Genomic DNA, 13246 nt, shown 5'->3' with positions numbered 1-13246 from the left:
TGAAAGACCGCATGCGCAGTATAAGTCCAACTGTAACGTTGCTTAAGGTGGGGAGGGAATGCTCTTGTGCTTGCATCATCTTTGCTACATTCAACAGCTGGGTGGAACTCCCGACAAAAACTCGCCTCAGTGACGTTTTCAAAAGAGATGGAAGTTGGGCTGCTTTGAAATAAGCCTGCAACAGTATTAAGATCCAGTTATCCCAATTGTCATGGATTTTAACGTCAAGCGGCTAGCTGCGGACGCAGGTACCTTCCTGAGCCGTGCTGTACAAGTAAGTTTTAACCGTTTTAACTAATGGAAGTTAATGCTAATTAGCTGCTAGCTTACCTCCAGATACCTTTTCAGAATTTCGCATCCTCAGCGTTGACTGTGTTGTTTAAAACAGTATTTTGATCAACGTCGTGATAGGTATCTTACCAGCGTTTTTCACCAGTTCATGCAGAACTGCAATGTTTGTGTGTCCATTAGTATTAGGTTGACAAATCCATCAAAACAGGCCGCTAAAAAGATCATGCTCTTCAATTAGCTGGAGGCATGACGTTGAATTTTGTCCAGTTGGTAACACCAGACTGAAATGTTTTAATCCCTCTAAAATTAACTACACTCTTCATGTATTAATCTGGTCCTTACAAAAGTTTACAGAAGAGAAGTTTGGTCAGGCTGAGAAGACGGAGTTGGATGCCCATTTGGAGAATCTATTGGTGAGAGCTGAGGCCACAAAGCAATGGACAGAAAAGATAATGAAGCAGACCGAGGTCTTATTACAGCCCAACCCAAGTAAGAACACACTCTTTTCCTAATTAAGTAGAATAAATGCATTCTGTATACATTCTGCACGTGATCATTATAGTCTATGATGACCTACAGTATGTGGAGTTTTACGTTTGCTTGCACGTCCCCATGATTGTTTTTTAAATGCCTAACACATATGTGTTTGAGATCTGTAAACTCATTTTTGCATCCTTCCTAACCTGCACCACTTTACAGCAAAAACTCAATAAGCAGAGACCTCAAATTAGTCTTGGACAGCTGAAACATATGTTTGTTGTGCTATAGTTGTAAGTGCTAAGTATGTGTCATGTATGGAGATTTTGAATTATACAGTCCGTTCATGGCTCCCTCACTGTTGTCCCATGACTTTGTAATTGAGTTTTCCTTGTAATTTCCAGATGTCCGACTGGAGGAATTCGTGTATGAGAAACTGGAAAAAAAGGCCCCAACGCGAATGAACAACCATGAACTGTTGGGCCAGTCCATGATTGACTCAGGGAATGAATTTGGTCCCGGGACTGCATATGGTAACTATACCTGTAGAGCATATGCTCTGTATAATCTGATTGACAGGCCCAAAATAGCACGGTTTTTAGATTATACCATCTCCTGTCCAGCTCAATAATGGGAGTGATGTTTTGTTTGTGCTGCTCACTATTGTAGGAAATGCTTTGATAAAATGTGGCGAGACCCAGAAGCAGATTGGCGGTGCAGAGCGAGAGTTAATTCAAAGTTCTGCCATTAATTTCCTGACCCCTTTCAGGAACTTTCTGGAGGGCGACTTCAAAACAATCCTGGTGAGCTTGTAGTGACTGATGGTATTGGCTTGGTTCTCTCCTTTTCATGCATTTTCAACGACAATGCGAAAATTCACACACTGATCATGGTTGTGTAACAGTTGGTGTGTAGTTGGGAAAATGTATCATGTATTCTGTTTGCTTTATATTTTTGCAAACCTTCAAATTTTTTAAAACTTTTTTTCAGTAAATACTTTATTACATTAAATAATGAAAATCTCAATCTTGTTGGCACCTTGTTAGATGAGTGCTCCAAAAACTAGGTCTTTGATTGTTTTTTTTTTTTGTGGCTGACGGTTTGTCATGTAAATAAATGGAAAACTGTACTACTAAATATAGCATAAAAAAACAACAGCATCGTTTAAAATGGCCCTGGAAATTGAAACAAGTCTGTTTATGCTCATCATTTTTTTCCAGAAAGAACGGAAGCTTCTGCAGGTCAAGCGCTTGGATCTGGATGCAGCCAAAACAAGACTCAAGAAGGCCCGTATGGCTGATGCCAGAGCTGCGGTACGTACATGTTCATATACATCACTTACTGTTTATCCAGTGGTCTTTTACATCTTACTATCTTTGGGTCGCTGCACACTGAGCGATGGAAGCAGAATTCCACTCAACACACGCATAGCGATTTGCGGCGATTCCAAATTTTGTATCAGAGTTGCTCAAATCTATTTCTAGGTAACAAGCAAGCATGATGATGTTTCACATCATGCACTGCTTGTAATATTGATAGAGTACATATTAGTGCTGGCTATTGTGTCTTAAAAGTGTATTACGATAAAAAGCAATACAGCAAAGGTGTATTGCGATATATAGGGCAATAGTTGTGTACTAAAAAAAGATATGGCATATTTATATTAACAATGACTGAAAAAAAAAACCTTAAGGAAATTATTAGACAAATTATATGTATTTTTTTTTTCAGAAGCCATACATCATTGACATCTATGATTGAAAACACATTAAACATTCTTTTTCAAAAAGAGCAGCATGTCCACATATTTTTTTTATTCAAGCGTGCCCTTGACTGTGTTGATATGTACCCAGCAGTTGAGAATAGTCTTTCAGATGGCACTGATGTGGCTGGAATGCAGAGGTAGCACTTTGCCACACATGCCAGCACAGGATACTGGAGACAAAGCTCTTCAACCGTAAACAAAACAAATCACATCACTCACGTTGGTGAAAGAATCCCCCACATAAACCAAGAGAAACCTATTGTACTTTTTTTTTTTCTTCAAATTACGAAAAATACTCAACATACAAAAGAAAAAAGATGAAATAAAACAAGACCAAACCTAAATATCCATTTCAATCAAACGCAAAATGAGATTCTACTGTTCAATTAATATGGCTGCTTGAGAAGTAGTAGGAGTCAGATATTGGACGACCTAAACACTGTGCGAATAAGAAGCAATATGACTACAATAGCAGAAAATAAGAAAAAGTCATCTCTGTATCATAAAGTTTTCTTTTTGTGGTTTTTGCTCTTTTCCTCTGCCACCATTTTTGCTTCGGAACATCGTTTCACTCAAAAGGTAATGTAATGTAACATTTAATGTTGTGTTTTTGAAGCCCTTGGAATGATTTACATAATATGACAAAAATCATGATACAAAAGCCACTCCGGAGCAGATTGATATGAAAATGAAATATTACAAAAATAAGGTGTTTCAAAGCCAATATATATTGGAAACGAAATGTTGTACTGCAATAGGCGTATTGCGTCACTTTCTATCGCAATTTATCAAAATATCGATATTATAGCCCAGCCCAAGTATATGCAGTATTTTTTTTTACAACAATGCTTAACCATGTTAACAATTTCATATGTATCTGTAATGGGGCTTAACAATTAATTGCAATTTCAATACAATCGCAATGTGATGTGAATTTTCTAATCGCAAATACTTTGGGGTAAATGGATGCAGGGAGGAGGGAGTATGAGTTGGGGCAAACAGGCACAAACATAATTTCTGTACATAAAGACTGCACTTAATTTGTTTTTTTTTTTTTTCCCTCCTTGAGACCTTGAAAAGTGTTTCTACCATGTTGAATCTTTTTTTCTCCATTGCGTGGTTAGAGTTGAAACTTTACCGTGCTGCCTATGCACATGTGTCTGTATGCAAGCATGAGGCTATTATGAGTATACCACCTGTCATGTGAGCAATAATTGCAGTGTGATGTGTGCTGCACATAAAATAAAGTGTTGATATTTGTGCACATGTTCTACTGATCAGGGATTCTTCAATTCAACGATTTGAAAATGGATGTGCTCTGTCTGGCCACTTTGCGTCGTCCAATTCCGTAAATTAAAATGAAGACAGACAAAAAGGTTATTGCTTGTCATTTAAGTGATGAAATGTCACTGTCGCTTGAAATTCATGCTATTGGTTTTACTTGGTGTAATATGTTATACATATATGGAACTTCTTTTTATGGGTTAAAAAAAAATTACAGTCCAACATATTGAGGAGTCCCAGAATTTGATAGAGGCTCGCATAGTTCACATCACAATGAGTGCTGTTGCTAATTTTCCCAATGTGTTGGGGTGAGTTGTCAGCTGTCATTTTTTGTAATGGTCATTTTATCAAATTTGGAAACGTCGTGCTGTGTGCACAACATATTTGTCTTGTGTTGATCAGCCGTCAAAAAATCTCTCTAAAAACGTGAGGCAATGTCTTTTTCAAGGAAGGAAATCGACCAGCGCATGTAAGGCAGTATGAAGTCACATGACTGCCAATGAGTTATGAGACACATTCGACTTCCCTTTTCTAGCCATTTGTTAATCTGGCACCCCACACATTCTAGTTTAACGCCATTGTATTCATCTTTGTCCTTTAGACCAAATTTACACAGGGTTGCACTCTATTCTGTTGTGTAGCCTTTCTTGCCATTAATCATAATAAAAGGATCAACATAATGAAACATTCCATTTTTAACTTTTATTTCCTAACATGGAGGCACAAATCTAATTTCTTAATTTGCAACCTCCACCATTGTCAGTCCTTTATTTCATTATTTATGATCGCTCCACCCACCAGCAATCTCGTCAAGAAGAACAGAGGAGCAAGGAGGGAGTCTAAAATGACAGCATTCCTCGATGTTGTCATGATTTCAGTTAATGATAAAGTCATGTCATCTCACATTACTCATCTTCATGGTTGGAATATTACTGGAATTAAATTTGAATAGAGCTATTTTGTTGATCTTCAGAACTCTGCCCAGTACCCTGCGGCTTTAATATTGCATAAAATGTTGCTTTGATATCACATTGAATGCTAAAAAACCATCAAAATTTAATTTCTATACCTAAGTGGTGTGAAATAACACAGCAGTGTCACATAAAAAGAAACAATGTGTGCACAGTCTTAAATACGATCTGTAGTACACCAGCTGTAGCTCTAACTTCTGTCACTGTTTTTAAATTGCAAAGCTGCAGATGTGAGCAGAGGAAGTGACAGAGGTAAGTGGAATGTTGGAGCCATGTTTGACCTAAAAAAGAAAAAAAAATATCTCTGACACACATGCACATGCCAAAAGCATCTCCTTCCCCAAGTAATATCATCTGCAGTCCCACTTGGACATGTAAGTCTGATGATGAGGATATCACTCCGCATGTGTACTGCAACATTATGTAGGATAGTGAAGCCATTGCCACTGTTTCCAATACATCATATTGATACACTAAAAAGTCATTGTATGGTAGATCTATGTTGGAGTTTTTGTGCCTTTTGGTTCTGTATGTTACACCAAATTCTCGCGGTGATTATGTCAATCACATCTAACATGTTTGTTTCATGACAACTTCAAAAATCTGAGTAATGCTCGCTTTCAAGAATCTGTGTGTGTGTGTGTGTTTGGGGGGGGTACTGTTGTCTCGTGTCTTTTATCCCTTGGGTTTTTGGAACTCATCAAAAAAAAACAAAAAAACTCACACATTTATACATTCCCACAGGCAGAGCAGGAGTTGAGGATGACTCAGAGTGAATTTGACCGTCAGGCTGAGATCACCCGACTGCTGCTAGAAGGCGTCAGCAGCACTCATGTGCGTATCCCAGCTTGCGCTAACACAACGTGTCATTTCAATCTCAGTCACGCAACGCATTTCAAAATAAATGCAATTCAACTATGTAAGTGCCAAGTTGACAAAAGAAACCTTTTTTTTTTTTTAACGGAGGGATCATTGCAAAGTATCAATTATACTTCCTGTACTACAGTTGACCGAAGCAAAAACTTGATATACTGTAATTAGTTCATGCTTTGAGTAATTTGGCAACTTTTCATATCCTTCACATATTTCTTCTTGTGCGGGATCAGGCGCACCACCTACGCTGTTTGAATGATTTTGTGGAGGCTCAGACTACATACTACGCACAATGTTACCAATATATGGTGGATCTGCAAAAGCAGCTGGGAAGGTAAAATAACTCTCTTAATCTGCCATTGAATTATTTTTGGTATTTTACTTCTTTTTTTTTCCTCTCCATTAGTTTTCCATCATCATTCTCCAATAACAACCAGTCCGTTACGGAAGGAGCCAGCATCTCAGTGCCCACCATACCAGTTTCGGCCTCCCTGCCCATCTCTTCAAGTCGTGGTGTCTCAGCCACGTCTGGCGGCTTCAGCGAAATGCGTAGCTCCAGCGGCAGCCGCAAAGCGAGGGTGCTTTACGACTATGACGCCGCAAGCAGCAGTGAACTTTCCCTGCTGGCTGATGAGGTGAGTCACTGGTTGCTGTCCTCAATAAATTTGGTTTCTTGTACCTTGACTTGCGAGGTTTACAAGTGACGTGAAAGCAAGTGACGGGAAATAGTAATAATTATAAATATAAATATAAAATAAGAATAATAAAAAACTGACCAGTGTTCCAAAAGTTGAATCTCACCCAAGTTGGAGTACTGTCAAAGAAGTCAATTAATTTGTATCTGTAAAGTGACGTAAGTTACAATTTCTCATAAAGGAAATGACTGGAAAAAATTGCAATTGATCGAAATTAGTGCTAGCAACGAGCAAACGAGAGTGCGTCACATCGACGTGGGCGGGAGGAGGTGGGTTTATATTATTAAAGTACAAAAACTAACAAGGTATTTCTGTCAAATGATACAATACAGTAATAATAATAATATTAAAAGTAATTCTCCAGCCCGAGTCCGTGTTGACGCACTCTCGTTTGCCCTTTCCAGGTGAACACAGGGCAAACGAGAGGGCGTCAACGGATAGCGTACAAGCAATCTCATTGGATACCAAGCTGTCAATCAAAGTGCTTTTACAAGCTCTGATTGTCTGGTTTTGTGGCACAAACGTAACGTGTGAGCAGAACTGAGCGAGCGCAGAAGACGACTCGAGCGAGCGAGAGCTCGATGTTGAGCAAACGAGATGTTGAGCGAGGGAGGGAGGAGTATCGCGAGCGAGAGCGAGATGTTGAGCGAGAGAGGGCTATCCCGAGCTCGTAATTGTGGCACAAATATAATGCCATATTAAGGCACCCTCTTTTTATGGTACGCATAATTATCTATGCCCATGGTAAACTCACATATTTGTTTAGAAATGAATGCAGTACCTGACAGCTCCCATAACGCAAAAACAACAAAAAAAAACCATTGTGTTTGCAGGTTATCACAGTCAGCAGCGTGCCAGGAATGGATTCTGACTGGCTGATGGGAGAACGAGGCATCCAGAAGGGCAAAGTGCCTATCACCTACCTGGAGCTACTTAACTGAAACATGCAAATAGCTTCTTACTTTGTGATCTTATGCTGCCATGTCAGGAATTACTTCCTCTTCCACTCATTTTTTTTATATATATGTATACAGTATATATACAGTATATTAAAAAAAAAAAGAAGCCAGGCTATATTTTAGTGAGGACACTTGAACTAAATGAAGCTGGAATGCATGCAATGCATTCAAGTGAAGGGAGGAGAATTGACGCTAATGGTTTTGTGTGCAGCAGCCTTACATTTCAAAAATATTGTCTCTGTTCCACACCTTTGTATTTGATGTTAAGTAAGTTGCAATATGTGTGGAAACAACCGCCAAAGTTTTCATGCATTTTTTTTGTTTACATTATATAAATGCCTATGTATACAGTACACATCCTAGATTGTTGCCCAAATGACTTAAGTTTTGGGTCTCTCTACTTCTCTCACTGCCAAGTATATTGGCTTCTACGTATAAAAGTAATATTTCAATACATTTGAGTTTGAAGTGTAGGATGATTATATTTCAAGTAACAATCTGTTGGTGCACTTAATGATAACCTAAAAATGAATAGGTTTGATCTTAATTACATTGGACATCCTTATGAAATAGTAGTGGAAGAACAGCTTTGTGAAGTTTGAGCAGTTTTGTGCCGGTTGAAATTATTAGCAAATTAAATTAGTTTTATTTAAAACAACTTTTTTTTTTTAAATTAGTCTTATTTAAAACAACTTGTTTTATCTTTTATTTAAACTGAGTTTTGTCATACCCCAATACCAACAGTATTGAGATGGACATTTTGTTAAGATTTTTTGTCTTTTTTTTTTTTTTTACTCCTGTTACTTTATTTATTGCTAATTGAACTACACAATTTTTACATCTGAAGAAAATTGTCAACCCTGTTTATGAGACTAAATTATCGCTATGAGTGTGGTTGGCAAATAGTTAATTTTACCATATTACCTGCTTGTTTTGATATTTTTGATATCTGATAAAATGTGAGGCGCGATTAACACGCCCGCCCACCCCCACCCCAAAACCTAAAATTACAACTCAACAACAAAGTCTTTTGTGTGGAAGCTTTAAGTATACCATGACATCATGCTATTTGTTTGATAAGATGTGTAAAGTGAAAACATTAAAAAAGAAAAAAAGTCTTGCTGTTCTTTTTTTTTTAACGATTAGTCATGATGATTTTATTCCATCATTATTCTTTAATGGTGGTATGTTCAAAATCAGCCGGCAGGAGGCAGTATAGTACTGTGCAGTATAGTACTGTTGGAATGCAACAGTGCACATAAGGTCAAGTAATGCTATCGTTAAAAGGATAATAAATAATGCTCTTTGGTTTGCAGAGCAATAGAACGCAGTAACAACGCCACTCCAATCACAATAAATATTTTTCTGAATACATTTCAGTTGCCTTTTTTTTCTCAATAGATTTAAAATGAAAGTCATTAAGCACCCCACTAGTCTGAACGTGGCATTTGGGATTATTATGTTGGTGAAATAGGAAATAAACAGCAAAATCCACACATCCACTTTAGGGGGCAGCCATTTTGCCAGTTGACTGACAATCATCAGCATCAGAGTGCCTCCAAATCTCAGGTAATGACCAATCACAGTTCACCTGTTTTCTGGGGAAAAGGCATGTGACATTCTCAAAATGAACCCTAATGTATTATGACGCCATTTTCACTTGACAGCGGGTGGTAAAATGGCCTCCCCCTATACATGTTTTATAGGGCAGCATAGAAGAAATGATTCCTACCAAGATTATATTTGATTTATGTTTGTCTCTTTCTGAAGCATGTGTTAACAGAGGAAAAATTAGATGAGATGTGGGGTATCATCCTCCTGGCTGTCAGCATCCTAATGTGTCCCTACTACCGCTGGAGCTTCATGCATCCCGTGCCCACGCCTGTGAGTACAAAAGCACACGCAGACAGGCCCAGATTACCATTCAGAACACTGACCTACTTTGAAAGACCTGTTTCATGGAAGGCAGATTTACCCAAAAAAAAAAAAAAAAAAGGCCAAAGGCACCCGCGAATATAAAGAAATAGCCCACACATGCACATTATGTCAGTGATGCATTCAAGCTAGATGTCTTTTACACATTTAATTCATATCCAATGACCTTTTAAAACACTGTTGCACTGAGGTGACTTCCTACACGAATTTCCGAGTCTAATGAACACCCCCACACCTATTATTCCACCACTACATCTAAGAAGGAACATAAGAACACAAACTATGGTCACCTGCTCAAAAAATGAGTTAAAGAGATGTATGAAAATCTTTGCATTTACTGGAAAAGGGTAGTCTTGATGCTCAGTTTTAAGTGACAGTCTGGTTTTATTTTAACAATGTTTATTATTGTGGTTTAGTGGTGTGCAACCACCAAACCAATATTTTGATTACCAGATGTTGCTAAATGACGCAAGTAGGGCATTCGACATATGTCTCACAGACTGAGCTGCTGAGAAGCTGATAATATAATGGACTACAAATAGACATGGTAGATTTAAAAAAAAAAAAAAAAGTACAGATGTAAGTATTTTTTTTATGGTAATTTTGTCTTTTTTGTCTCTTATTGGCTCTCATTACTTTGGGCATGTGGTCATCGATTTGTTTCATTGGATTCTTTTCTTCATTACCACTGAAATAAAACGCCTCGATCTATTATTCTTATTTGACACTTTAAGTGATGAAGACAAATGCGGAAATCAAACATTTCACAGTTTACGCAATACAAATGCAGCTTCAGCATCTTCGCATTATGCGCTTCCTCTTTCAACAAAAAAAAAAGTATTTTTGACTGTGATGAATGCATGTGCTATGTTTCTGCATTGTGGAAAAAAACAGTAATCACCAATTGGATGGAATCATACAAAATGTAAACCTCTTCTATATTTAGTAGCGTGAAAATATCTTGTCAACCATGTCAAACTGACTACACTGACTTCACTATTATAATACAAGATAGAGTCTGTACATTATGTTTATTTGTTGCAATGTTGATAATCGCAACTCTGTGTACAGCCTAAAAAAATAAACAGTAAATAAACATTCATAAAATCAGGCTTATGTCCCCGAAAATGAAAATTGAGATTTTGATAGAGTAATCTGAGTCTGTACTAAAGTCTCTTTAAAATGTTATATAATACATGGATGTAGTTAAAACAACAACAACAACAACAACAAATATTCACTAGTTTAGAAAGTTGAAATCTCTAGTTTTGAGAAAAAAAAGAAACATTTTAAAAGTTTGCCACATCTATCAATGGCGCATCGTCTATTAATCCTTTATTTTCATGCACTTCAATTCAAATTTGAACCTTTTGGTTGCTTGGAAATGAAAGTCGAGATTTTGAGGAGGTTGTTTTTGTTGAAATCTTAAAATGGACAAAACTCAACATGACATTAACCTGTTTTTGTGAAAATGCCTATTACCTATATGAGGTTCTTAAACTTTTTGGAAACTTTTTAGAAAGCAAATTTTCCAAGGACCCTCATTGCAAGTATTTGTGGAAACAAAACAAACAAAAAAAACATTTCAAATTTAGTGTTATTAAATGTAAAAATTGAATTTATCTCCCTTTTTATTCACCATCAGATTCAATTTGTAGATTGTAGATAAATATTGTCACATCTAAAGCACGAAACCACACAGTGAAATTCTTACTCTGTTCACACAACAAGTATACTTTATACTTTTCAGCTATACTGAAGTTTAAAAAAATAAAAATAGCAAATTTGCATGCCTCATCACAAACCGGGTCGATTTCCAATTATTTAGTCAAAAACAGCATTATAGAATAAAACGCCACTTTGCTTTGTCATGCCTCGTTAGCAAGGAACTGTAGACAGAAAACACATTTGGACAAATTTCAAAATTATTACATTTTTAAAAAGAAATTAAATGTGCTCGCGCCACTAAAAAAAATGTTGTAACCCTTAATGAAAAGCTTCTCTCTAGTTTCTATTTATACGTCTTCAACCGCCATGACCTTGAGCATCACCACAGTGGTATTTTGGTTACTTTCTGGTTAGGCCTCATGCACTCTGCTGCAAGTGCAGATATTAGCAACCTTCCCGCTCCTCAGTGACTTCACTCCTTAATAATACACACATGCATACACAACGTCTTTGTGTGTTTTAAATTTGTTGACACATAGTTTTTGCACGTCTCCGCAGTAGCTAAGCAAGCGCGAGGATCAGCATCCAAAAGTGCTCGTCAAAGTATTTCGACACATTGAAATAGCATGTCGGTTACATTCGCTCTTCAGTCCGATAGGAAGGAAAGCCTCTTCTTTGAGATACGGAACTGGGCAGTTGCTGCACATTTGAGCAAAACAGGAAATTTCTTGTTTCCTCCGCTGCTTATAGCAACTGCTTGCACACCACTTCTGCATATGTTCACACATGAAGCACACAACTAAGCACATGTTCGCACACAAAGCAGGGCACGGCCACAGTTTTACATTGAGGTACCAAGAGGTTGCGGTTTTAAACCACTCTCCCAACGGTACATGCAATGGGAACTGAGATCTTCTATGTAATGGCTGAAATGTCAAGGCCGATGCTTGTTAGTGTATTACAGTTAGTGGCTGGCCATGCATTTCAACCCTCTGCCTTCAGTGTGTCATATTTTTTTCCACCAAATAAGTCTAATAATAACATCAATGTGACATCACAGTTTGAGAATCCACATATATACGTTACATCATCCTTAATATAGGCTAATGGTCCAACATTATTTCCAGCGCATTTAAAATTGTTGAATGAAAATAAAATTTATCTTTCTTTCTTTCCTCAAAAAGACTTCAATGGATCTGTTGAGCAATTCATCTGTGCGTTTAAGGTCCATCAGCAAGTTTCGTTCTATGGACATGGAGGCGAATACTCAAAGCTGCATCTGTCCGGTCATGTATTTTCCGTTAGTTTTAATATACTTCGATGCCGAAAATGAGCGTTTAATAGTCTATTAATAGTTAATAGTCTGTTTGCCATGAGTTACTGTCCAAAGTTGCCCTTATGAAAATGATGGACGAAATATTTTCCATGTTGGGATAAACTATCTAGCGTGGAGGTTGACCGACCTCTGCTCACAATATCAATTTTTTCTTGGGAAGTCCATCATGACACGAAGTATATCTGCAACCAGATCTACCTCTTCTACTCCTTCTGCCATGTGGGGAAAAAAAACAAAACTCCAAAAAGATGTGTTGTAGCAAGCAAATCTCCTGTTTCAAATTCACTGCATTTTGAGGCAAAAAAAAAAAGTCAGACTCCCAGGAGAGTTTATCTAATCACAGATCATGCTTGTGTTGGTTTCTACTTGGGCCTAGCTCGCTTACTCTCAGATCACAATTTTGCGAGATGATTGGTCCGAGTGCTGCAAACTTCTCTTTTCAGAAGGCTCTGGCTGATTTTAGGGAACCTGGCAACGCTAGTTAGCTGAAATATGATTGGATAAAAAAAGTGTATCCACATTTTTAAATGTAGCACTGGAAGCACTGCCTAAAAGTGAATATAATATGTCCAGTGAACAGACCGAGGAGAATAGTTTTATTTTAAATGTATTTATGAATAAATGCGGTGTTCTCAATATGTTTAGACCAGCAAACAAGGCCTTGCTTGCCCCAAGGACACCTTCACTGAATACAGGACATCATAAGTGACTGGATGTACCACAAACAATTTCACTGATTAGAAATTTCAGAAGTCCTTACAGTAAGTCAATTTTTTCAACAATCTCACCTTTTATCTTAGTGAAATATTAAACTCTCAACATTTTAGGAAATTTTTATTGTTACATTTTGCTCTTTGAATTGTAACCTCCCTTATGCTACCCCCGAACTCAACCCTGTACAGTATACGAGGAATGGGACGAGATGCAAATCCCACGATTGATGCCTCACAACATTGCGTCTTACAAGACTTTCACATTTCTAATCTATAATA

The 13246-nt window shown here is 37.5% G+C and overlaps 1 protein-coding gene across 1 annotated transcript; it reads left to right on the top strand.

Moving 5' to 3' along the window:
• The first annotated feature begins 87 nt into the window (after positions 1-87).
• Positions 88-8689, top strand: sh3glb1a (SH3-domain GRB2-like endophilin B1a). Its single transcript, XM_088401935.1, has 9 exons — positions 88-274; positions 639-780; positions 1173-1301; positions 1438-1571; positions 1989-2081; positions 5533-5622; positions 5895-5995; positions 6068-6296; positions 7190-8689. Exons 1-9 carry the CDS (start codon positions 212-214, stop codon positions 7295-7297), a joined length of 1089 nt encoding a protein of 362 aa, XP_088258061.1. The 5' UTR covers positions 88-211; the 3' UTR covers positions 7298-8689.
• The last annotated feature ends 4557 nt before the right edge of the window (positions 8690-13246 follow it).

This window comes from Hippichthys cyanospilos, chromosome 19, assembly GCF_059441005.1.
Source record: "Hippichthys cyanospilos isolate Australia breed blue-spotted pipefish chromosome 19, RoL_Hcya_1.0, whole genome shotgun sequence".
NCBI classification, from domain to species: Eukaryota; Metazoa; Chordata; class Actinopteri; order Syngnathiformes; family Syngnathidae; genus Hippichthys; species Hippichthys cyanospilos.
The sequence above is the reverse complement of the archived record's forward strand: the minus strand, read 5'-3'. Positions and strand labels throughout refer to the sequence as shown.

What these genes read in the sequence shown, in the direction of transcription:
- sh3glb1a (XM_088401935.1), top strand. Translation starts at nt 212, where the DNA reads ATGGATTTTAACGTCAAGCGGCTAGCTGCGGACGCAGGTACCTTCCTG. An exon ending in TGGTCCCGGGACTGCATATG is followed by an intron (nt 1,302 to 1,437) that starts GTAACTATACCT and finishes TCACTATTGTAG; the next exon opens with GAAATGCTTTGATAAAATGT. An exon ending in GCGACTTCAAAACAATCCTG is followed by an intron (nt 1,572 to 1,988) that starts GTGAGCTTGTAG and finishes ATTTTTTTCCAG; the next exon opens with AAAGAACGGAAGCTTCTGCA.